At 48.4% G+C, this 26700-nt stretch overlaps 1 protein-coding gene and 1 pseudogene across 2 annotated transcripts; one reads left to right on the top strand and one right to left on the bottom strand.

Moving 5' to 3' along the window:
• The first annotated feature begins 21470 nt into the window (after positions 1-21470).
• Positions 21471-22668, top strand: LOC125536846 (annotated as a pseudogene).
• A 1146-nt stretch (positions 22669-23814) lies between these two features.
• On the bottom strand, positions 23815-26094 carry LOC125536836. Of its 2 annotated transcripts, none has more exons than XM_048700124.1 (5): positions 25668-26094; positions 25455-25544; positions 25271-25319; positions 25015-25152; positions 23815-24141 (listed from the first exon to the last, which is right to left on the bottom strand). In XM_048700124.1, the coding sequence occupies exons 1-4, from the start codon at positions 26019-26021 to the stop codon at positions 25058-25060; spliced, it is 588 nt and encodes a 195-aa protein (XP_048556081.1). In that variant the 5' UTR covers positions 26022-26094; the 3' UTR covers positions 23815-24141; positions 25015-25057. The 2 variants fall into 2 exon arrangements, with proteins under 2 accessions (XP_048556081.1, XP_048556074.1); XM_048700117.1 differs by having other exon boundaries at positions 23887-24141; positions 25455-25550.
• Between the last annotated feature and the right edge of the window lie 606 nt (positions 26095-26700).

The raw sequence follows: 26700 nt of genomic DNA, 5'->3' as shown, positions 1-26700 counted from the left end.
GCTATGCTTTAGAGACTGCCGCATTCACTTTAAATAGGGCTCCGTCGAAATCCGTTGAGACGACACCGTATGAATTATGGTTTGGGAAGAAACCTAAGCTGTCGTTTCTAAAAGTTTGGGGATGCGATGCTTATGTCAAGAAACTTCAACCTGAAAAGCTCGAACCCAAGTCGGAAAAATGCGTCTTCATAGGATACCCTAAAGAAACTGTTGGGTATACCTTCTACCTCAGATCCGAAGGCAAGATCTTTGTTGCCAAGAATGGATTCTTTCTAGAGAAAGAGTTTCTCTCGAAAGAAGTAAGTGGGAGGAAAGTAGAACTTGATGAAGTATTGCCTCTTGAACCGGTAAATGGCGCAACTCAAGAAAATGTTCCTGAGGTGCCTACACCGACTAGAGAGGAAGTTATTGATGATGATCAAGATACTTCTGATCAAGCTCCTACTGAAATTCGAAGGTCCACAAGGACACGTTCCGCACCAGAGTGGTACGGCAACCCTGTCTTGGAAATCATGTTGTTAGACAACGGTGAACCTTCGAACTATGAAGAGGCGATGGCGGGACCGGATTCCGACAAATGGCTAGAAGCCATGAAATCCGAGATAGGATCCATGTATGAAAACGAAGTATGGACTTTGACTGACTTGCCCGTTGAACGGCGAGCCATAGAAAATAAATGGATCTTTAAGAAGAAGACAGACGCGGATGGTAATGTGACCATCTATAAAGCTCGGCTTGTCGCTAAGGGTTATCGACAAGTTCAAGGGGTTGACTACGATGAGACTTTCTCACCGGTAGCGAAGCTAAAGTCCGTCCGAATCATGTTAGCAATTGCCGCATTCTATGATTATGAGATATGGCAAATGGACGTCAAAACGGCATTCCTTAATGGTTTCCTTAAGGAAGAATTGTATATGATGCAGCCGGAAGGTTTTGTCGATCCTAAGAATGCTGACAAAGTGTGCAAGCTCCAATGCTCGATTTATGGGTTGGTGCAAGCATCTCGGAGTTGGAACATTCGCTTTGATGAGATGATCAAAGCGTTTGGGTTTACGCAGACTTATGGAGAAGCCTGCGTTTACAAGAAAGTGAGTGGGAGCTCTGTAGCATTTCTCATATTATATGTAGATGACATACTTTTGATGGGAAATGATATAGAACTCTTGGACAGCATCAAGGCATACTTGAATAAGAGTTTTTCAATGAAGGACCTTGGAGAAGCTGCTTATGTATTAGGCATCAAGATCTATAGAGATAGATCAAGACGCCTCATAGGTCTTTCACAAAGCACATACCTTGATAAGATATTGAAGAAGTTCAATATGGATCAGTCTAAGAAGGGGTTCTTGCCTGTGTTACAAGGTATGAAATTGAGCTCAGCTCAATGTCCGACCACGGCAGAAGATATAGAAGAGATGAGTGTCATCCCCTATGCCTCAGCCATAGGTTCTATTATGTATGCCATGCTGTGTACCAGACCTGATGTAAACCTTGCCGTAAGTTTGGTAGGAAGGTACCAAAGTAATCCCGGCAAGGAACACTGGACAGCGGTCAAGAATATCCTGAAGTACCTGAAAAGGACTAAGGAAATGTTTCTCGTTTATGGAGGTGACGAAGAGCTCGTCGTAAAGGGTTACGTCGACGCTAGCTTCGACACAGATCTGGATGACTCTAAGTCACAAACCAGATACGTGTATATGTTGAATGGTGGAGCAGTGAGCTGGTGCAGCTGCAAACAGAGCGTCGTGGCGGGATCTACATGTGAAGCGGAGTACATGGCAGCCTCGGAGGCAGCACATGAAGCAATATGGGTGAAGGAGTTCATCACCGACCTAGGAGTCATACCCAATGCGTCGGGGCCAATCAAACTCTTTTGTGACAACACTGGAGCTATTGCACTTGCCAAGGAGCCCAGGTTTCACAAGAAGACAAGGCACATCAAGCGTCGCTTCAACTCCATTCGTGAAAATGTTCAAGATGGAGACATAGAGATTTGTAAAGTACATACGGACCTGAATATAGCAGATCCGTTGACTAAACCTCTCCCTAGGGCAAAACATGATCAACACCAGAATTCCATGGGTGTTCGATTCATCACAATGTAACTAGATTATTGACTCTAGTGCAAGTGGGAGACTGTTGGAAATATGCCCTAGAGGCAATAATAAAAGTATTATTATTATATTTCTGTGATCATGATAATTGTCTTTATTCATGCTATAACTGTATTATCCGGAAATCGTAATACACGTGTGAATACATAGACCATAATATGTCCCTAGTAAGCCTCTAGTTGACTAGCTCGTTGATCAACAGATAGTCATGATTTCCTGGCTATGGACATTGGATGTCATTGATAACGGGATCACATCATTAGGAGAATGATGTGATGGACAAGACCCAATCCTAAGCATAGCACAAAGATCGTGTAGTTCGTTTGCTAGAGCTTTTCCAATGTCAAGTATCTTTTCCTTTGACCATGAGATCGTGTAACTCCCGGATACCGTAGGAGTGCTTTGGGTGTATCAAATGTCACAACGTAACTGGGTGGCTATAAAGGTGCATTACAGGTATCTCCGAAAGTGTCTGTTGGGTTGACACGGATCGAGACTGGGATTTGTCACTCCATATAATGGAGAGGTATCACTGGGCCCACTCGGTAGTGCATCATCATTATGAGCTCAAGGTGACCAAGTGGTTGATCACGGGATCATGCATTACGGTACGAGTAAAGTGACTTGCCGGTAACGAGACTGAACAAGGTATTGGGATACCGACGATCGAGTCTCGGGCAAGTAACATACCGATTGACAAAGGGAATTGTATACGGGGTTGATTAATCCTCGACATCGTGGTTCATCCGATGAGATCATCGTGGAGCATGTGGGAGCCATCATGGGTATCCAGATCCCGCTGTTGGTTATTGACCGAAGAGTCGTCTCGGTCATGTCTGCTTGTCTCCCGAACCCGTAGGGTCTACACACTTAAGGTTCGGTGACGCTAGGGTTATGAAGATATGTATATGCAGAAACCCGAATGTTGTTCGGAGTCCCGGATGAGATCCCGGACGTCACGAGGAGTTCCGGAATGGTCCGGAGGTAAAGAATTATATATAGGAAGTGCTGTTTCGGCCATCGGGACAAGTTTCGGGGTTATCGGTATTGTACCGGGACCACCGGAGGGGTCCCGTGGGCCCACCGGGTGGGGCCACCTGTCCCGGGGGGCCACATAGGCTATAGGGGGTGCGCCTTGGCCTTCATGGGCCAAGGGCACCAGCCCTACTAGGCCCATGCGCCTAGGGTTTCCACCACGGAGGAGTCCAAGTGGTGGAAGGCACCCCGAGGTGCCTTGGGGGGGAGGGAAACCCTCCCCTGGCCGCCGCACCTAGGAGATTGGATCTCCTAGGCTGCGCACCACCTCCCCTTGGCCCTCCTATATATAGTGGGGGAGAGGAGGGACTTCATACCTCAGCCTTTGGTGCTTCCTCTCTCCCCGTTACGTCTCTCTCTCGTAGTATAGGCGAAGCCCTGCTACTATGACGCCCTGCATCCACCACCACGCCGTCGTGCTGCTGGATCTTCATCAACCTCTCTTCCCCCCTTGCTGGATCAAGAAAGGAGGAGACGTCATCCGTTCCGTACGTGTGTTGAACGCGGAGGCACCGTCCGTTCGGTGCTTGATCATCGGTGATTTGAATCACGTCGTGTTCGACTACATCATCCCCGTTCTTTGAACGCTTCCGCTCGCGATCTACAAGGTACGTAGATGCATCTAATCACTCATTGCTGGATGAACTCCTAGATGGATCTTGGTGAAACCGTAGGAAAATTTTTGTTTTCTGCAACGTTCCGCAACAGTACTGCCATGTTCATTGGAGCAGCGTCGGCTAAGCTTGACCATGTGGCTAACATTTGTTCGACTAAGGTTGCAACTCTAGTGGAGGGTCTGAAGCTCGCAAATAGAGTTGACTGTAATTCAATCCGGGTGCAATCCGATTGCCCGATTCTAATAGAAGCTTTGCAACAAAACCTGGGGCAATCGATGGTGGCAGCCCTAATTCTGAAGGAATGTCAGTTAGTGTTAGTTGGTTTCGGGAAGGTCGTTTTGTTGGGAACGTAGCAGAATTTTAAAATTTTCTACACATCACCAAGATCAATCTATAGAGTCATCTAGCAACGAGGGAGAGAGGAGTGCATCTACATACCCTTGTCTCGTCATCTATTACTTCTACTACTATGGCTAACGCTTTAGCAATAAAATAAAGTAATTACATGACGTTTATGTTGACACGCAGGTCATAAATAAATAAAGACAACTCCTATGGATCCTGCCGGTTGTCATACTCATCGACATGCAAGTCGTGATTCCTATTACAAGAACATGATCAATCTCATACATCACATATATCATTCATCACATCCTTTTGGCCATATCACATCACACGGCACATGCTGCAAAAACAAGTTAGACGTCCTCTAATTGTTGTTGCAAGTTTTTACGTGGCTACTATAGGTTTGTAGCAAGAACGTTTCTTACCTACGCCAAAACCACAACATGATATGCTAATTTCTATTTACCCTTCATAAGGACCCTTTTCATCGAATCCGATCCGACTAAAGTGGGAGAGACAGACACCCGCTAGCCACCTTATGCAACTAGTGCATGTCAATCGGTGGAACCAGTCTCACGTAAGCATACGTGTAAGGTCGATCCGTGCCGCTTCATCCCACGATGCCGCCGAATCAAGATAAGACTAGTAACGGCAAGCAAATTGACAATATCCACGCCCACAACTGCTTTGTGTTCTACTCGTGCATAGAAACTACGCATAGACCTAGCTCATGATGCCACTGTTGGGAACATAACAGAATTTTAAAATTTTCTACGCATCACCAAGATCAATCTATGGAGTCTTCTAGCAACGAGGGAGAGAGAGGAGTGCATCTACATACCCTTGTAGATCACGCGTGGAAGCGTTCAAGAGAACGGGGTTGATGGAGTCGTACTCGCCGTGATCCAAATCACCGATGACCTAGCGCCGAACGGACGGCACCTCCGCGTTCAACACACGTTGTCGGAGTAAATGACCACGGGTAGCCTAGCCGGCACCCCCTGGCTCTTCTGAAAAATTACAAGCCGATCCGGCTCTCAAGAATCCAAGACGTGGGGCCGCCTTCCCCTTGCCGGCTGTCTCCCAGGCCGGCTATCGGAAGGCGACCCGACTTTAGCCCTCATGGAGAAAGCCGCGGGAGGGCCGGCTCCGAGAAGCCGGCCGCGAGAAGGCCGACTCCAAGAAGCCGGCTCCCACAAAGCGGTCAAGATCGTACCCTCGAAGTCTGCATCCACATAACGGCGATGTGATGGGGCGTGGCTACAGTAAAGCCTGCCACCCCTGAATCCCGGAGCACACCTGGCACAGTGCGTCGTACGGGTGGCCATGGCCCGTCCGGCACGGCACTGTTGCCACGTTGACCCTGATGTCTGTTGGGGAACGTAGTAATTTCAAAAAAATTCCTACGCACACGCAAGATCATGTGATGCATAGCAACGAGAGGGGGGAGTGTGATCTACATACCTAGTAGATCGACAACGGAAGCATTTGGTTGATGTAGTCGTACGTCTTCACGGCCCGACCGATCAAGCACCGAAACTATGGCACCTCCGAGTTTTAGCACACGTTCAGCTCGATGACGATCCCCGGACTCCGATCCAGCAAAGTGTTGGGGAAGAGTTCCGTCAGCACGACGGCGTGGTGACGATCTTGATGTACTACTACAGCAGGGCTTCACCTAAACTCCGCTACAATATTATCGAGGACTATGGTGGCTGGGGGCGCCGCACACAGCTAAGGAAAAGATCACGTGGATCAACTTCTGTGTCTCTGGGGTGCCCCTGCCTCCGTATATAAAGGACTAAAGGGGGGAGGCTGGCCGGCCAAGGAGGGCGCGCCAGGAGAGTCCTACTCCCTCTGGGAGTAGGATTCCCCCCCAATCCTAGTTGGAATAGGATTCGCGAAGGGGGGAAAAGAGATAGAGGGGCCGGCCCCCTCTCCTTGTCCTATTTGGACCAAGGGAGGGGAGGGGCGCGCAGCCCATGAGGGGCTGCCTCTTCTCTTTTCCACTAAGGCCCATCATGGCCCATATAGCTCCCGGGGGGTTCCGGTAACCTCCCGGTACTCCGGTAAAATCCCGATTTCATCCGGAACCCTTCCGATATCCAAACATAGGCTTCCAATATATCAATCTTTATGTCTCGACCATTTCGAGACTCCTCGTCATGTCCTTGATCACATCCGGGACTCCGAACAACCTTTGGTACATCAAAATGCATAAACTCATAATATAACTGTCATCGTAACCTTAAGCGTGCGGACCCAATGGGTTCAAGAACAATGTAGACATGACCGAGACACGTCTTCGGTCAATAACCAATAGCGGGACCTGGATGCCCATATTGGCTCCTACATATTCTACGAAGATCTTTATCGGTCAGACCGCATAACAACATACGTCGTTCCCTTTGTCATCGGTATGTTACTTGCCCGAGATTCGATCGTCGGTATTCCAATACCTAGTTCAATCTCGTTGCCGGCAAGTCTCTTTACTCTTTCTGTAATACATCATCCCGCAACTAACTCATTAGTTGCAATGCTTGCAAGGCTTAAGTGATGTGCATTACCGAGAGGGCCCAGAGATACCTCTCCGACAATCGGAGTGACAAAACCTAATCTCGAAATACGCCAACCCAACATATACCTTTGGAGACACCTGTAGTACTCCTTTATAATCACCCAGTTACGTTGTGACGTTTGGTAGCACCCAAAGTGTTCCTCCGGTAAACGGGAGTTGCATAATCTCATAGTTATAGGAACATGTATAAGTCATGAAGAAAGCAATAGCAACATACTAAACGATCGGATGCTAAGCTAATGGAATGGGTCATGTCAATCAGATCATTCACTTAATGATGTGATCCCGTTAATCAAATAACAACTCATTGTTCATGGTTAGGAAACATAACCATCTTTGATTAACGAGCTAGTCAAGTAGAGGCATACTAGTGACACTTTGTTTGTCTATGTATTCGCACATGTATTATGTTTCCGGTTAATACAATTTTAGCATGAATAATAAACATTTATCATGATATAAGGAAATAAATAATAACTTTATTATTGCCTCTAGGGCATATTTCCTTCAGTATCCCACTTGCACTAGAGTCAATAATCTTGATTACACAGTAATGATTCTCACACCCATGGAGCCTTGGTGCTAATCATGTTTTGCTCGTGGAAGAGGCTTAGTCAACGGGTCTGCAACATTCAGATCCGTATGTATCTTGCAAATCTCTATGTCTCCCACCTGGACTAGATCCCGGATGGAATTGAAGCGTCTCTTGATGATCTTGGTTCTCTTGTGAAATCTGGATTCCTTTGCCAAGGCAATTGCACCAGTATTGTCACAAAAGATTTTCATTGGACCCGATGCACTAGGTATGACACCTAGATCGGATATGAACTCCTTCATCCAGACTCCTTCATTTGCTGCTTCCGAAGCAGCTATGTACTCCGCTTCACATGTAGATCCCGCTACAACGCTCTGTTTAGAACTGCACCAACTTACAGCCCCACCGTTTAATGTAAACACATATCCGGTTTGCGATTTAGAATCGTCCGGATCAGTGTCAAAGCTTGCATCAACGTAACCTTTTACGATGAGCTCTTTGTCACCTCCATATACGAGAAGCATATCCTTAGTCCTTTTCAGGTATTTCAGGATGTTCTTGACCGCTGTCCAGTGATCCACTCCTGGATTACTTTGGTACCTCCCTGCTAGACTTATAGCAAGGCACACATCAGGTCTGGTACACAGCATTGCATACATGATAGATCCTATGGCTGATGCATAGGGAACATCTTTCATATTCTCTCTATCTTCTGCAGAGGTCGGGCATTGAGTCCTACTCAACTTCACACCTTGTAACACAGGCAAGAACCCTTTCTTTGCTTGATCCATTTTGAACTTCTTCAAAACTTTGTCAAGGTATGTGGTTTGTGAAAGTCCAATTAAGCGTCTTAATCTATCTCTATAGATCTTAATGCCTAATATGTAAGCAGCTTCACCGGGGTCTTTCATTGAAAAACTCTTATTCAAGTATCCCTTTATGCTATCCAGAAATTCTACATCATTTCCAATTAGTAATATGTCATCCACATATAATATCAGAAATGCTACAGAGCTCCCACTCACTTTCTTGTAAATACAGGCTTCTCCAAAAGTCTGTATAAAACCAAATGCTTTGATCACACTATCAAAACGTTTATTCCAACTCTGAGAGGCTTGCACCAGTCCATAAATGGATCGCTGGAGCTTGCACCCTTTGTTAGCTCCCTTTGGATCGATAAAACCTTCTGGTTGCATCATATACAACTCTTCTTCCAGAAATCCATTCAGGAATGCAGTTTTGACATCCATCTGCCAAATTTCATAATCATAAAATGCGGCAATTGCTAACATGATTTGGACAGACTTAAGCATCGCTACGGGTGAGAAGGTCTCATCGTAGTCAATCCCTTGAACTTGCCGAAAACCTTTTGCGACAAGTCGAGCTTTGTAGACAGTAATATTACCGTCAGGGTCAGTCTTCTTCTTGAAGATCCATTTATTTTCAATTGCTCGCCGATCATCGGGCAAGTCAACCAAAGTCCATACTTTGTTCTCATACATGGATCCCATCTCAGATTTCATGGCTTCAAGCTACTTTGCGGAATCTGGGCTCACCATCGCTTCTTCATAGCTCGTAGGTTCATCATGATCTAGTAGCATGACTTCCAAAACGGGATTACCGTACCACTCTGGTGCGGATCTTACTCTGGTTGATCTACGAGGTTCAGTAATATCTTGTTCTGAAGTTTCATGATCATCATCATTAGCTTCCTCACTAACTGGTGTAGGTGTCACAGAAACAGTTTTCTATGATGTACTACTTTCCAATAAGGGAGTAGGTACAGTTACCTCGTCAAGTTCTACTTTCCTCCCACTCACTTCTTTCGAGAGAAACTCCTTCTCTAGAAAGTTTCCGAATTTAGCAACAAAAGTATTGCCTTCGGATCTATGATAGAAGGTGTATCCAATAGTCTCCTTTGGATATCCTATGAAGACACATTTCTCCGATTTGGGTTCGAGCTTATCAGGTTGAAGCTTTTTCACATAAGCATCGCAGCCCCAAACTTTCAGAAATGACAACTTTGGTTTCTTGCCAAACCACAGTTCATAAGGCGTCGTCTCAACGGATTTTGATGGTGCCCTATTTAACGTGAATGCGGCCGTCTCTAGAGCGTACCCCCAAAACGATAGCGGTAAATCAGTAAGAGACATCATAGATCGCACTATATCTAGTAAAGTACGATTACGACGTTCGGACACACCATTACGCTGTGGTGTTCCGGGTGGCGTGAGTTGCGAAACTATTCCACAATTTTTCAAATGTACACCAAACTCGTAACTCAAATATTCTCATCCACGATCAGATCGTAGAAACTTTATTTTCTTGTTACGATGATTTTCAACTTCACTCTGAAATTCCTTGAACTTTTCAAACGTTTCAGACTTATGTTTCATTAAGTAGATGTACCCATATCTGCTTAAATCATCTGTGAAGGTGAGAAAATAACGATATCTGTCACGAGCCTCAATATTCATCGGACCACATACATCTGTATGTATGATTTCCAACAAATCTGTTGCTCTCTCCATAGTACGGGAGAACGGCGTTTTAGTCATCTTGCCCATGAGGCACGGTTCGCAAGTACCAAGTGATTCATAATCAAGTGGTTCCAAAAGTCCATCAGTATGGAGTTTCTTCATGCGCTTTACACCGATATGACCTAAACGGCAGTGCCACAAATAAGTTGCACTATCATTATCAACTCTGCATCTTTTGGCTTCAACATTATGAATATGTGTGTTACTACTATCGAGATTCAACAAGAATAGACCACTCTTCAAGGGTTCATGACCATAAAAGATATTACTCATATAAATAGAACAACCATTATTCTCTGATTTAAATGAATAACCGTCTCGCATCAAACAAGATCCAGAAATAATGTTCATGCTTAACGCTGGCACCAAATAACAATTATTTAGGTCTAATATTAATCCCGAAGGTAGATGTAGAGGTAGCGCGCCGACTGCGATCACATCGACTTTGGAACCGTTTCCCACGCGCATCGTCACCTCGTCCTTAGCCAATCTTCGCTTAATCCGTAGTCCCTGTTTCGAGTTGCAAGTATTAGCAACTGAACCAGTATCAAATACCCAGGTGCTACTGCGAGCATTAGTAAGGTACACATCAATAACATGTATATCACATATACCTTTGTTCACCTTGCCATCCTTCTTATCCGCCAAATACTTGGGGCAGTTCCGCTTCCAGTGACCAGTCTGCTTGCAATAGAAGCACTCAGTTTCAGGCTTAGGTCCCGGTTTGGGTTTCTTCTCTTGAGTAGCAACTTGCTTGCCGTTCTTTTTGAAGTTCCCCTTCTTCTTTCCTTTGCCCTTTTTCTTGAAACTAGTGGTCTTGTTGACCATCAACACTTGATGCTCCTTCTTGATTTCTACCTCCGCAGCTTTCAGCATCGCGAAGAGCTCGGGAATAGTCTTATTCATCCCTTGCATATTATAGTTCATCACGAAGCTCTTGTAGCTTGGTGGCTGTGATTGGAGAATTCTGTTAATGACGCAATCATCTGGAAGATTAACTCCCAATTGAATCAAGTGATTATTATACCCAGACATTTTGAGTATATGCTCACTAATAGAACTGTTCTCCTCCATCTTGCAGCTATAGAACTTATTGGAGACTTCATATCTCTCAATCCGGGCATTTGCTTGAAATATTAACTTCAACTCCTGGAACATCTCATATGCTCCATGACGTTCAAAACGTCGTTGAAGTCCCGATTCTAAGCCGTAAAGCATGGCACACTGAACTATCGAGTAGTCATCAGCTTTGCTCTGCCAGACATTCATAACATTCGGCGTTGCTCCTGCAGTAGGCCTGGCACCCAGCGGTGCTTCCAGGACGTAATTCTTATGTGCAGCAATGAGGATAATCCTCAAGTTACGGACCCAGTCCGTGTAATTGCTACCATCATCTTTCAACTTTGCTTTCTCAAGGAACGCATTAAAATTCAACGGAACAACAGCACGAGCCATCTATCTACAAACAAGCAAGATACTTATCAGGTACTAAGTTTCATGATAAATTTTAAGTTCAGTTAATTTTACTTAAAGAACTCCCACTTAGATAGACATCCCTCTAATCCTCTAAGTGATTACGTGATCCAAATCAACTAAACCATGTCCGATCATCACGTGAGATGGAGTAGTTTCATTGGTGAACATCATTATGTTGATCATATCTACTATATGATTCACGCTCGACCTTTCGGTCTCCGTGTTCCGAGGCCATATCTGTATATGCTTGGCTCGTCAAGTATAACCTGAGTATTCCGTGTGTGCAACTGTTTTGCACCCGTTGTATTTGAACGTAGAACCTATCACACCCGATCATCACGTGGTGTCTCAGCACGAAGAACTTTCGCAACAGTGCATACTCAGGGAGAACACTTCTTGATAATTAGTGAGAGATCATCTTATAATGCTACCGTCAATCAAAGCAAGATAAGATGCATAAAAGATAAACATCACATGCAATCAATATAAGTGATATGATATGGCCATCATCATCTTGTGCTTGTGATCTCCATCTCCGAAGCATCGTCGTGATCACCATCGTCACCGGCGTGACACCTTGATCTCCATCGTAGCGTCGTTGTCGTCTCGCCAAGCTTGTGCTTCCACGACTATCGCTACCGTTTAGTGATAAAGTAAAGCATTACATCGCGATTGCATTGCATACAATAAAGCGACAACCATATGGCTCCTGCCAGTTGCCGATAACTCGGTTACAAAACATGATCATCTCATACAATAAAAATCAGCATCATGTCTTGACCATATCACATCACAACATGCCCTGCAAAAACAAGTTAGACGTCCTCTACTTTGTTGTTGCAAGTTTTATGTGGCTGCTACGGGCTTAAGCAAGAACCAATCTTACCTACGCATAAAAACCACAACGATAGTCTGTCAAGTTGGTGCTGTTTTAACCTTCGCAAGGACCGGGCGTAGCCACACTCAGTTCAACTAAAGTTGGAGAAACTGTCACCCACAAGCCACCTCTGTGCAAAGCACGTCGGGAGAACCGGTCTCGCGTAAGCGTACGCGTAATGTCGGTCTGGGCCGCTTCATCCAACAATACCGCCGAACCAAAGTATGACATGCTGGTAAGCAGTATGACTTATATCGCCCACAACTCACTTGTGTTCTACTCGTGCATATAACATCAACATATAAAACCTAGGCTCGGATGCCACTGTTGGGGAACATAGTAATTTCAAAAAAATTCCTACGCACACGCAAGATCATGTGATGCATAGCAACGAGAGGGGGGAGTGTGATCTACATACCTAGTAGATCGACATCCACGACGGGCTGCCAGTGCGGCCCACGGGCGGTGGGCCCCTTCGGGCAGAGAGACACCCGAAGGCGGCCAGGCCTCCCCCAGTCGGTCCAAGACAGAGCCGGCTCTCCACAGCTGGCTTGCCACCTCCCTCGAAGGAGACGCCCCATTAAGGAGACAAGACGCGGTGAGGCTACAGCGATCACCCGCCGGACGGCGGCACTGTAGCCACGCCCACCTCGGCGAAGCCCTCGTCACCAGGATTGAGCAACAGTAACCAGCCACCGACAAGGCCCTGGACAGTGGGGCCTGCCTGTCAACCAAGGAGCCGGCAGCCGGCGGGACCCACCAGCCGGCGCAGAAGCCGGCGAGTGTAGTCACAGATGGCTGGGCCCCACGCCCAGCCGGATTACCATTGTACCCCTGGGGGGTAGGCCTATATAAACCCCCTGGGACACCCATGCAAAGGGTTGATCCAAGCTAATTCTAGACACCACATGGAGAGGGGAGGAGGGCTAGCCGTGCTCTACTCCTTCTTCTCACAAAACAGCTCAAGGAGCATCGTGTAGCTACTTGTTCATCTAGTGATCATGCGGAGACCCCGCAGAGCAGCAGTAGGGGTGTTATCTCCACAGAGAGCCCCGAAGCTGGGTAAGATTCACCGGCGTGCATGTCTTCGCCTCATCCCGCTTCCAGGCACCGACGACGTCTTACTGGTTCCCACAATGATAAGCCACCCGTTGGCATATGTCGCACCTACCACCCGACATTTCCGCAACCAGCCGGGTGGTCAGCATCATCATCGTAGTCCAACGCCCAGAAGAGGGCCGAGCCCAGCCGGTCTAGAGGCCGGTGTACTATTTGAGTGAGGTGTTGTCTACCTTGAAGTAGAACTACCCGCACTACCAGAAGATGTGCTACGGCGTGTACTTCGCCGCCAAGAAGCTGAAGCCCTACTTCCAAGAGCATCCCATCACGGTTGTATGCACCGCCCCGCTGGCCGAGATCATAGGCAGCCGGGATGCATCCGGCCGGGTGGCGAAATGGGCCATCGAGCTGGCCCCGTACATGATTTTCTACCAGCCTCGCACCGTCATCAAGTCCCAAGCATTGGCCGACTTCCTCGTCGACTGGGCCGAGACCCAGTACCTGCCGCCAGCTCCCGACTCCACTCATTGGCGCATGCACTTCGATGGGTCCAAGATGCGCACCGGCTTGGGAGCCGGCGTCATCCTCACCATAGATCGCACCCCAAACTTTTAGAAACGACAGCTTAGGTTTCTTCCCAAACCATAATTCATACGGTGTCGTCTCAAGGGATTTCGACGGAGCCCTATTTAAAGTGAATGCGGCAGTCTCTAAAGCATAGCCCCAAAATGACAGCGGTAAATCGGTAAGAGACATCATAGATCGCACCATATCCAATAGAGTGCGATTACGACGTTCGGACACACCATTACGCTAAGGTGTTCTAGGCGGCGTGAGTTGTGAAACTATTCTACATTTCCTTAAGTGTGTGCCAAATTCGTGACTCAAGTATTCTCCCCCATGATCTGATAGCAAGAACTTGATTTTCCTGTCACGTTGATTCTCAACCTCACTCTGAAATTCCTTGAACTTTTCAAAGGTCTCAGACTTGTGTTTCATTAAGTAGACATACCCATATCTACTCAAGTCATCAGTGAGGGTGAGAACATAACGATAGCCACTGCGAGCCTCAACACTCATTGGACCGCACACATCAGTATGTATGATTTCCAATAAGTTGGTTGCTCGCTCCATTGTTCCTGAGAACGGAGTCTTGGTCATTTTACCCATGAGGCATGGTTCACACGTGTCAAATGATTCGTAATCAAGAGACTCCAAAAGTCCATCTGCATGGAGCTTCTTCATGCGTTTGACACCTATGTGACCAAGGCGGAAGTGCCACAAGTATGTGGGACTATCATTATCAACCTTACATCTTTTGGTATTCACACTATGAATATGTGTAACATTACGCTCGAAATTCATTAAGAATAAATCATTCACCAGCGGAGCATGACCATAAAACATATCTCTCATATAAATAGAACAACCATTATTCTCGGATTTAAATGAGTAGCCATCTCGAATTAAACGAGATCCTGATACAATGTTCATGCTCAAAGCTGGCACTAAATAACAATTATTGAGATTTAATACTAACCCCGTAGGTAAATGTAGAGGCAGCGTGCCGACGGCGATCACATCGACCTTGGAACCATTCCCGACGTGCATCGTCACCTCGTCCTTCGCCAGTCTCCGCTTATTCCGCAGCTCCTGCTTTGAGTTACAAATGTGAGCAACCGCACTGGTATCAAATACCCAGGAGCTACTACGAGTACTGCTAAGGTACACATCAATTACATGTATATCACATATACCTTTAGTGTTGCCGGCCTTCTTGTCCGCTAAGTATTTGGGGCAGTTCCGCTTCCAGTGACCACTTCCCTTGCAATAAAAACACTCAGTCTCAGGCTTGGGTCCATTCTTTGACTTCTTCTCGGCAGCTTGCTTACCGGGCGCGGCAACTCCCTTGCCGTCCTTCTTGAAGTTCTTTTTACCCTTGCCTTTCTTGAACTTAGTGGTTTTATTCACCATCAACACTTGATGTTCCTTTTTGATTTCCACCTCCGCTGATTTCAGCATTTAATATACCTCAGGAATGGTCTTTTCCATCCCCTGCATATTGAAGTTCATCACAAAGCTCTTGTAGCTCGGTGGAAGCGACTGAAGGATTCTGCCAATGACCGCATCATCCGGGAGATTAACTCCCAGCTGAGTCAAGCGGTTATGCAACCCAGACATTTTGAGTATGTGCTCACTGATAGAACTATTTTCCTCCATCTTACAACTGAAGAACTTGTCAGAGACTTCATATCTCTCGACCCGGGCATGAGCTTGGAAAACCATTTTCAGCTCTTCGAACATCTCATATGCTCCGTGTCTCTCAAAATGCTTCTGGAGCCCCGGTTCTAAGCTGTAAAGCATGCCGCACTGAACGAGGGAGTAATCATCAGCACGTGACTGCCAAGCGTTCATAACGTCTTGGTTCTCTGGGATGGGTGCGTCACCTAGCGGTGCTTCTAGGACTTAATCTTTCTTGGCAGCTATGAGGATGATCCTCAGGTTCCGGACCCAGTCCGTATAGTTGTTGCCATCATCTTTTAGCTTGGTTTTCTCTAGGAACGCATTGAAGTTGAGGGCAACATTAGAGTGGGCCATTTGATCTACAAGACATAGTGTAAAGATTTTAGACTAAGTTAATGATAATTAAGTTCATCTAATCAAATTATTCAATGAACTCCCACTCAGATAGACATCCCTCTAGTCATCTAAGTGAAACATGATCCGAGTCAACTAGGCCGTGTCCGATCATCACGTGAGACGGACTAGTCAACATCGGTGAACATCTTCATGTTGATCGTATCTTCTATACGACTCATGCTCGACCTTTCGGTCTTCCGTGTTCCGAGGCCATGTATGTACATGCTAGGCTCGTCAAGTCAACCTAAGTGTATCGCGTGTGTAAATCTGGCTTACACCTGTTGTATTCGAACATTAGAATCTATCACACCCGATCATCACGTGGTGCTTCGAAACAACGAACCTTCACAACGGTGCACAGTTAGGGGGAACACTTTCTTGAAATTATTACGAGGGATCATCTTATTTAAGCTACCGTCGTTCTAAGCAAATAAGATGCAAAACAAGCTAAACATCACATGCAATCAAATAGTGATATGATATGGCCAATATCATTTGCTCCTTTTGATCTCCATCTTCGGGGGTTCATGATCATCGTTGTCACCGGCATGACACCATGATCTCCATCATCGTGTCTTCTTGAAGTTGTCTCGTCATCTATTACTTCTACTACTATGGCTAACGCTTTAGCAATAAAGTAAAGTAATTACATGACGTTTATGTTGACACGCAGGTCATAAATAAAAAAAGACAACTCCTATGGCTCCTGCCGGTTGTCATACTCATGGACATGCAAGTTGTGATTCCTATTACAAGAACATGATCAATCTCATACATCACATATATCATTCATCACATCCTTTTGGCCATATCACATCACACGACACATGTTGCAAAAACAAGTTAGACGTCCTCTAATTGTTGTTGCAAGTTTTTACGTGGCTGCTATAGGTTTCTAGCAAGAACGTTTCTTACCTACGCCAAAACCACAACGTGATATGCCAATTTCTATTTACCCTTCATAAGGACCCTTTTCATCGAATCCGATCCGACTAAAGTGGGAGAGACAGACACCCGCTAGCCACCTTAAGCAACTAGTGCATGTCAATCGGTGGAACCAGTCTCACGTAAGCGTACGTGTAAGGTCGGTCCGGGCCGCTTCATCCCACGATGCCGCCGAATCAAGATAAGACTAGTAACGGCAAGCAAATTGACAATATCCACGCCCACAACTGCTTTGTGTTCTACTCGTGCATAGAAACTACGCATAGACCTAGCTTATGATGCCACTGTTGGGAACGTAGCAGAATTTTAAAATTTTCTACGCATCACCAAGATCAATCTATGGAGTCATCTAGCAACGAGGGAGAGAGGAGTGCATCTACATACCCTTGTAGATCGCGCGCGGAAGCGTTCAAGAGAACGGGGTTGATGGAGTCGTACTCGTCGTGATCCAAATCACCGATGACCTAGCGCCGAACGGACGGCACCTCCGCGTTCAACACACGTACGGTTGGGAATACGTCTCCTCCAACTCGATCCAGCAAGGGGAAGGAGAGGTTGATGAAGATCCAGTAGCACGATGGCGTGGTGGTGGAAGCAACGGTGATCTCGGCAGGGCTTCGCCAAGCTCAGGGAGAGAGAGGAGTGTCACGGGAGGGAGAGGGAGGCGCCAGGGGCTTGGGTGCGTCTGCCCTCCCCCCACTATATATAGGACCCCTAGGGGGGCGCCGGCCCTAGGAGATTGAATCTCCAAGGGGGGCGGCGGCCAAGGGGGGTGGAGTGCCCCCCAAGCCAAGTGGGGCGCCCCCACCCCTAGGGTTTCCAACCCTAGGCGCAGGGGGAGGCCCATGGGGGGCGCACCAGCCCACTAGGGGCTGGTTCCCCTCCCACTTTAGCCCATGGGGCCCTCCGGGATAGGTGGCCCCACCCGGTGGACCCCCGGAACCCTTCTGGTGGTCCCGGTACAATACTGATTACCCCCGAAACCTTCCTGATGGCCGAAACTTGACTTCCTATATATAAATCTTTACCTCCGGACCATTACGGAACTCCTCGTGACGTACGGGATCTCATCCAGGACTCCGAACAACTTTCAGGTTACCGTATACTAATATCTCAACAACCCTAGCGTCACCGAACCTTAAGTGTGTAGACCCTACGGGCTCGGGAGACACGCAGACATGACCGAGACGACTCTCCGGTCAATAACCAACAGCGGGATCTAGATACCCATGTTGGCTCCCACATGCTCCTCGATGATCTCATTGGATGAACCATGATGTCGAGGATTCAATCAATCCCGTATACAATTCCCTTTGTCAATCGGTACGTTACTTGCCTGAGACTCGATTGTCGGTATCCCAATACCTCGTTCAATCTCGTTACCGGCAAGTCACTTTACTCGTACCGTAATGCATGATCCTGTGATCAACCACTTGGTCACATTGAGCTCATTATGATGATGCATTACCGAGTGGGCCCAGAGATACCTCTCCATCATACGGAGTGACAAATCCCAGTCTCGATTCATGCCAACCCAACAGACACTTTCGGGGATACCTGTAGTGTACCTTTATAGTCACCCAGTTACGTTGTGACGTTTGGCACACCCAAAGCACTCCTACGGTATCCGGGAGTTGCACAATCTCATGGTCTAAGGAAATGATACTTGACATTCGGAAAAGCTATAGCAAACGAACTACACGATCTTTGAGCTATGCTTAGGATTGGGTCTTGTCCGTCACATCATTCTCCTAATGATGTGATCCCGTTATCAATCACATCCAATGTCCATAGTCAGGAAACCATGACTGTCTTTTGATCAACGAGCTAGTCAACTAGAGGCTCACTAGGGACGTGTTGTGGTCTATGTATGCACACATGTATTACGATTTCCGGATAACACAATTATAGCATGAACAATAGACAATTATCATGAACAAAGAAATATAATAATAACCATTTTATTATTGCCTCTATGGCATATTTCCAACACGTTTTAAAGCATTATAATCATGGTTCTAATATGGTAGCTCTTGCCGAGGAGGCTGTAGAACCGCGTGTAGTCGCCGCCGCCTCCGTCGTGGCCGCCGTCCCTGCTGCAACCCTCCCCCGGATGGCGCGGCGGGTTGGACGGTCCGGCGGCGCCCTCGTCGTCGTCGCTGTCGAGGATCACGACGCCGTGCTCGTCCTCGCGCCCACGCTTGCCGGCAGCGATCTCCTCTAGGGCCCGGGTCTGCCGGGTCATCTCAGTCCGGAGGTAGTCGTCGCGCGCCCACCGCAGGGCGTCTGCGTCGGAGAAGCCGCGCCGGGCTGTCTCCTCATACTCCGAGGCGAGACTGGGCTCCGGTTTGGGCGCGACGAGGACGAGGCGCCCGGAAGCGGGGGTGGAGTCGGCGATGCGGATACCGGAGCTGCGGGTGCACCGGCTGACAGGCGTGTCTTGGGGCTCCGGCTTGACGGGCGTGTCCTGGGGCTCCGGCTTGACGGGGCGGAGGCAGGGAGAGCCGGTCGACCGACCGGACGAGGAGGAGGACGCCCTGGGGTCCATGCGCCTCGGCGTCCACGAGCTCCCACGGCGGCGAGAGAAGGACAGGGGGAGGGGTACTCCAGCCTCGGCGTGTTGCCACCCTCGATGTACTCAAGGACGGCCTCCAGTGTGCGGCCGGGCACGCCCCACCATCGGCGACGCCCCTCGGAGTTGAGCCTGCCGGAGGGCACGACACCGTTGGTGGCCTCGACCTGCTCAGCGTGACGGCGGCGGAAGTACGGCTCCCAGAGCGGGCTGTCAGGGACGTAGCGCGGCCCCTTCCTCGCCGCCCGCGGCGGAGAGACACGGATACGCGCGATCTCCGCACGACGCGCTGCCTCGGTGGGCGGTGGTGGCACCGGGACCCCGCCGACGCTGATTCTCCACGCCCCGGGCACCCGCATGTCCGGCGGGACCGGGTACTCGGCCTCGAAGAGGAGCCGAGTTTCGTCCTCGTGAAGGTGGTGGCGGCCGAAGCCGTTCGCCGCCGCGCCGTCGCCTAGGAATCGTTCGGACATTTCTTTGAACTGGGACGGCGAGGGGAAAGGGAGAAAGGTGAGAGAGGGCGCGTCGGCGGTGGAGACTCTGTGCGTGCCACCGGCGCGCTGGGGTCGGCTTATATAGGCGGAGGCGACGCGAGCACGCGTGGCCGCCTCGTCTACGCGTGGCATGCGCGGGGACGCGCATCGTCACGCCTTCACTGCGCCGCCTGTGAGGCATCAATGACGGAGGCTGACAGGCGCGGCAACGCGCGGCAGTTTTGGCATTGATTCGCCGCGAGAAACGAGGCGATGAGGACGACGAAGCGGCGAGAAGCGAGACGAGTCGCTGGCAAGGAGGGCCCATGGCTCTTTCGCGCCAAAAACGATTCGCCCGGCGCCCCCGAGCGCCCCCAGCGCGCCGGGTTCGTGTTGGGTCCGCCGGCACCAATTTCGGCCTGAGTCGGCGAAAATTGGGCCCTTGTGACGCGGCTGGGCCGATTTTTTGACGTCGGCGGTCGAAAAGCTGCCTGGTGGGCCTTGTTGGGGCGCGGCTAGAGATGCTCTGAGTTGGTTCATGTAGCCGTGGGCCGGGCCGACCCAGGTGGCCAAGTCTGGGTGGACGCAGCCCAATTGGGAGGGGAGACCAAATAAGAGAAAAAAGAATTGGTCAATGTCCGTGCTGCGACAGGAAATTCGCCGTCCTTATTTTGTCCCTCACTCGAGGGACAGAGATCAGGTGACATGCACCTTTGCATGTCACCGTGTGCCTTGCGGCCCGATTTTGATCTGAATTTTTGAGGGGTTATTTTAATATGTGCTGTGAACATGCATGATTTTTTTTCAGATTTTTTTGCAATGTTTAAATTTGAATTCGGGCCACAAGGCACACGGTAACATGCAAAGGTGCATGTCACCTGATCTGTGTCCCACTCGAGGGGAAGGGAAGGGGATCCAGCTCGCCGCAGCACGCACCTCGAGCTCTTCCCCGCCGCCGCCGCCTTCTCCCCCGACGCAGGTGAGCGAAGCTGGACGCCGTCTCTCTCTCTCTCTCTTCATCTTTCTCTCCACGCATCTGCAGCTGGCCTATGCTCAGATTAACCAGAGGCGACCATGCGCACGTAGCTCGCCGCCGCCGCCGCCACCGCCGAGGGTAAACCCTTCTCGCCCTTCTCTCGTCTCGCTTCGCACCAGCGGGCACAGACGCACGCGAGGTGGTTCAGTTCAGCTACCTCGCTGAGGCAGACACAAAGCAGAGGAAGACGGACAGAGTAGTACTACCTCAGTAGCGCACACACACACACACACACAGTTTTCAGGCGCATCCGTCTCTTTTCTTCTTTTCAACTGTAACAGATACGGCAACTGAGCCGAGCAACGAATGCCACAACTCTAATTTTGTACTAGAAGCTTCTCAGCACTTCAGCAGCCTCACTTTTACTGCAACACATGCATAGCCAACCTGCACACACACACACACACACACACTTGCCGTCAACTTTGCAGGAAGTTGTAGCCCACAATCACACAACTGCATGCATCCACATTGCACAAACAACTCTTTAACTACAATCAAGTGTAAGCTAACAGTTTGTACTTGCTTGTCTTCTTGATTCCAGCTGCTCCGAAGGAGATAGCCGCCGTGGGTGCACGAACTAAAGCTTGCCGCGACTTTTCAGCTGACCGGACTCCGGCAGACCACGATGCCGGGCAGAAGAGGCGCGACCCTGCTCGAGGATCTGCCGGAGGAGATCATGGACAAGATACTCAGCGGGTTGTCTTCCAAAGACGTCGGCCGCTGCCGCGCCGTCAGCGCGTCATGGCACAACACGACATCCACTCCCGCATTCGTGCTCGAGCACCGCCGCCGCCAGCCGTCGTTCCCCATCATCGATGGCCAGGGCCGGCCCGCCAGCCTCGTCGTCGTTCATGGCGCTAATGTCCATGTGCAGCTCTGGCCTTTCCTCCCGAGCTCCGAACATCGCTTGCAGAATAGCCTCAGAGCTTCCTCATCGTCTCTCGAGGTAACCAGCTCTACATCTGCAACCCGGTCATCCGCAGGCGTGCTCACCTACCGCAGCCTCAGAAGCAGTACAACACCATAGCCGGGTTCTACTGCCACCATTCAACTGGAGAATACAGGGTGCTCTGGGTCTCGCAGTCACATGACTCGTCCACATCCAGCTTATACGCCCTCACGGTGGGATCCGACAAGCCGAGGCACATCAGAGTCAGAATGCCGACAGCCTCATCGCCTTCTGCAGAACAGAAGCTACTCAACAAGCTGCGCTTTTCATCCGACTGTTCACCACCGGTCCACCACCGTGGCAGCCTGCACTGGCGCCATTGTAGTGGCAATGACATTATGGGAGGCGGCGGAGACATTATTATGTTCGACACAGAAGCAGAGTTATTCCCATGGATGCGCGGTCCCACCCAGCCATGTCAATGTAGGAAGTTGTTCGACATGGAGGGGACACTTGCTTTCTGGGGCGGCTCGACTCCCAGGTCCACTTCTATGGATGTCTGGGTGATGCAGGATTACGATGCTGAAATCTGGGCTTTCAAGTACCGGATCGACCTCTCAACCGTGGAGGCATCAATGCAACTTTATTCAACTTCTTTTGCAAAGAGAAGGATAAGGTCACTTGATTCTACGGTGCGATTGTTGAACGATGTGGCTGTGCTAAACAAGTGTGAGCTGCAGGTCATGTTCAATAAGAAGCATGTGTTGCGCTGCGATGTTGATGGCAAGTTCCTAGGTGTTGTGAACATTGGGAAGAGTCACTATTGCATGTTGCTTACTCACCACCGCCTACAGGAGAGCATCGTTCCGATTCCAGGTCATGATATGATGCAAGAAAAGCCGAGGAGCCTCTGTTCTCCACAGGGCATGTCTGAATGGTCATGACTCCTGGCTTTCCTTTTGACCTTAGCTCTTCCTTACTTGTTATGATGTCTTGACCACAGGGCATGTCATTTTGGATGTGACCGTTTGGTGCTTGTTATGATGTCTTGATCAATGATCATCTTGTTAATGCTCTGAACTATGGATATCTTTGGCGAGGTTGACATGCACAATTGGTCATGCTATGTTGTTGGAATGTTATTCTAGATCTCTTACATATGCCGTCTGTTTGATTCCAAATGTCCGGCATGCACATCTGTTCTTTGTGACAAAATGTTTTGCGTAGCTGTGCGTATTATCAGTGCTTCTATGATGTAAGAAATACTTGGTTCTTTAGCCATGTGTGTCGGGACTCGCGAGCACTGCTAGGGGGAGTTTTTTTTTTCTGTTGTTATTTTTTGTGTGTAGAAAGAAACTTGTGCTCTCCTGTAGCAAGATACTAGATATGATGGTCCTCTGTTCATCTTTTCTCCTTTAGAGCGACAGGGCAGACCTGAAGCACATATTGGTCCAGTTTGTAGTCAATCTGTAAAAATAATTGTTCACCACCGGTAGCCAGCCAAGTCTTTCAGGCTTCCAGCCATGAAATTGTTAGTCATCTGTTCATACACTCGCTCTGTTTTCACACAAGTACGCATTCAACTTTCACTCTCTCTACGAAGACTCAATGTTCCAGGATCGTACAATGGAAACATTTCAGTTCCCGCAAAAAAATTTTTGGAAACATTTCAGTATTGTTGACACTGACAACCATGGGCAGAATGAACACATCACAGATGCCACAGAAACGATGTCGGTGAACCATCAGCAGATTCTGATACCTAATTGAGGATACACCCAAGGAGGGAGGAAGCAAAACATGGCTCCCAATTCCAAAGGAGACCTTGCAAAAATGTCCGAAACATCCGGGGGAAATGGTCTCTATAAATTCCTATATCAACAGGTTAAATCCTGATAACTAGTCACTGGCCAGATACTTCAGCTCACAGCAAGCAAAGTTCTTGGTGAAGAGCACATGTACACAAGGAAGAAAGAATGGAAGGAAACAAATAGAAAATGCTAACAACATGGACAGAAAAAACACAGAGAGTTTCCCAATATCCACTGAAATAGATTGACCACCTGACGACGAACTTGTGCAATGCAAGGTATAAACAATGTTTATAAGCACCATCCAGATAGACGGGGTTTCCCTTCTGAACACAAATACGGCATCATGAACTGTGTTTCAGATCTGCAATATTGTTATCCTTACAAGTTATAGTATCTATGATAATACCGATAGTGGTAACGCACACATGCAATGTCATGGAGCAGTGAACGTAACGAGTTTTATCGTCGCTCGCAAAGAGACTAGCAAAAGGTATGATGTAAGTGTAACAGTTGTTGTTTACAAATGTGCGAGTTTTCTGCTGCCACGAGTTCAGGAATTTAGCAGTCAGGTTGATCTGGAGAAGGGCATGTACCTGTTACAGAAAATACAGACAAGATTCAGCTAGTAAACATTACCACAAGCAAGAGTGATAACTGTGTAACCTGTAAAGAGACCTAAACAAGAAGATGGATGTCGGCATATAGAAAGTAGACATGAATAGCACATGACTTTTATACATACGGTCGAGTTTTGATAAAACAAAAGGGGAACAAAGCAATGATGCTAGTTGTTGAAGAAAGACTGTAAACAACACAAACACAGTGGAATCAGAGGAAGATTTCCTATCTCTATGTGTTATGTAGATAGCTTTTTTGTTTAGCCAATAGAATTCACATTACAGAATTTCTTGGAATACTGCAATTTTTATGTAATCACAGAATCGAGTACACACGCAGAGGGAGATATGGAAGAATTATATCTCTAGATAAGGTAGTTTATGTGAGGTGTGAAACAAACAGATTTTAAAAGTATGATTAACTCATACAAGTCGAATACATACTAAGATATGTGCATTTAGACCACAAATTTCTGGATATTAGTCTGGAACCCATGATGCTTCTAAATCCAACTGAAACAAGTGTCTGGAATATCAAAGCCAACATGTATGACATTGTTGATGCCCACGGATTAAAAATGCCCATTGTACACAGCCAAGACCTTGTTCTACACAAAAGCAGTACTAATCAACCAAGCAAGTAAAATCGTCTGAAAGGGTAGGATCATCTAGGCTCTAGCGATCTCTTATCCGTTCTAGAGAACTGCATATGCCGTTTGGTAACCTGTAACCAACAATTAATATCCCTTGTAAATACTACACCTGTCGATTTTCATGGACAAACACTCATGAAAATTTACTGAACATGACCAACTCATATGTCAATTTGGAAACTGGAGAAGTGATTACCAATTCAGAGACGTAGCAGAGACAGTCTGAACTGAACCGTATGCTAAGCTGTCGTAGCTGGGATGTTGTAGCGACTGCGCATGCCATCGATAGCTCTGGCCACCGACTTTGCCATCTCAGGGAAGGTCACCTTGGACACTGAGCAGTGCGAACCAAGTTAGTACTAAACGATGCACCACCACTGCCTTAGTGGCTTGAAAACTGAAGTAAAATTCAGAAGAAGAAGGTGGATATCTGTGCTCGCTCGCTGCAGTACCACGAGACGAAGACGACTGCACCTCCGTCACGAACTCCTTGTACGATGCCTGGAATTATCCACACGGAGGATCGCAATCTCAGGGTCCAATCCAAATCCGCACGAAATTCAGAATACACGGCAGCACGCACGGCCAACGGGGTCGATCAAACATGGAATCGAACGAGGAACGGCACGGGCGTACCTTCATCTCCTCGGCGCGCCCGGAGATCCTCTCGTCCATCTTCTTACGCTCCTTCTCCGCCTCCTCGGCCAGCTTGAGGCAGCTCTGCGTCTGCATCTGAACGGCGCACACGGAAGGAAGGCGATGGATCACGTCACGTCACACGATCGATGCGCTAAGGATGGCAAAAGGGCTCGGCCGGGACGGGATCAGAGAGAGAGAGAGGGAGGTCACCTTGATGCGCTTGGAGATTCGGGAGTGGGAGGCCTCGAGGTCGCGGGCGGAGTCGCCGTGGAGCGCGTCGAGGCGGCGCTTGAGCGAGTCGAGGCTCGAGGCGGCGCGGCCCCTCAGGTCGGCGACGGTGGACACGGAGGCCGGCGTGGATGCGGCGAACGGGGAGAGGGGAGACCTGGCCTTGGGCGTCGCCGGCGAGGAGGGCGAGAGGAGGCCGCGGCCGACCGCGACGGGAGACCCGCCGCTGCGGGACGGCAACGTGGCGCTGGAGAGGGAGTCGGGGCTGGCCTTCGCCTTGGGCTTGGCCCTCGCCCTCGGCTTGGGCTTGGGGGCCGCTGCGGGCGCCTTCCTCATGGCTGCCTCTGCGTCCGCTTGGGTGGAGAAAGAAGAATGGTCTGCTTGAGATTTTGAATTTTGAACGCCAAGTAGTTCGGGGGAGGAAAGCTTTATAGACGTGTCAGAGCATCTCTTCTAGCAGGAGCGCTATCCCGCAGCCGGCCCATATATTTTTTGCGGGCGGGATAACGTATCCGGCCGTTTTCGGCCCAGATCAAGTCCGCTAAATTTACGTCGGCACGTAAACATTTTAAGAGTCGGCAGAATGCATTAATGAGACTATATTGGTGTTTAATACCAAAGGTAAAAAATCCTAGGATGCTCACTCAGTTTCCATCTCTTTATGTAATGTGTTATACAAAATTGCCTCCAAAGTAATTTCTAATAGGCTGAAGCTAGTTCCGCCAGAGATATATAATATTAGATGAGCAATCTGCGTTTGTTCCCGGCAGACTCATCACAGATAACATTATTGCAGCATATGAATGCCTTCATTTTGTGAAGAGGAACAAGGCAAAAAGAAACCGCTTTTGTGCATTAAAGTTGGACATGATGAAAGCATATGATAGGGTGGCACTGGTAGAAAAAGGGCCTGTTGTCCCGATTCGTAAGGGCCTTTTGTCCCGGTTCCTGAACCGGGACTAAAGGATCGGTACTAATGCCCTGTCCTTTTAGTCCCGGTTCAGTCCCTTTAGAA

Source organism: Triticum urartu, chromosome 1, assembly GCF_003073215.2.
Source record: "Triticum urartu cultivar G1812 chromosome 1, Tu2.1, whole genome shotgun sequence".
Classification (NCBI taxonomy): domain Eukaryota; kingdom Viridiplantae; phylum Streptophyta; class Magnoliopsida; order Poales; family Poaceae; genus Triticum; species Triticum urartu.
This window is presented reverse-complemented; position numbering and strand designations above follow the sequence as displayed.

Coding starts and splice junctions, on each gene's coding strand:
- LOC125536836 (XM_048700117.1), bottom strand. CDS start 26,021: ATGAGGAAGGCGCCCGCAGCGGCCCCCAAGCCCAAGCCGAGGGCGAGG. Junction 25,320..25,454: donor GGCGCGCCGAGGAGATGAAG/GTACGCCCGTGC, acceptor GGATAATTCCAG/GCATCGTACAAGGAGTTCGT. Junction 25,153..25,270: donor GCAGTCGTCTTCGTCTCGTG/GTACTGCAGCGA, acceptor CGCACTGCTCAG/TGTCCAAGGTGACCTTCCCT.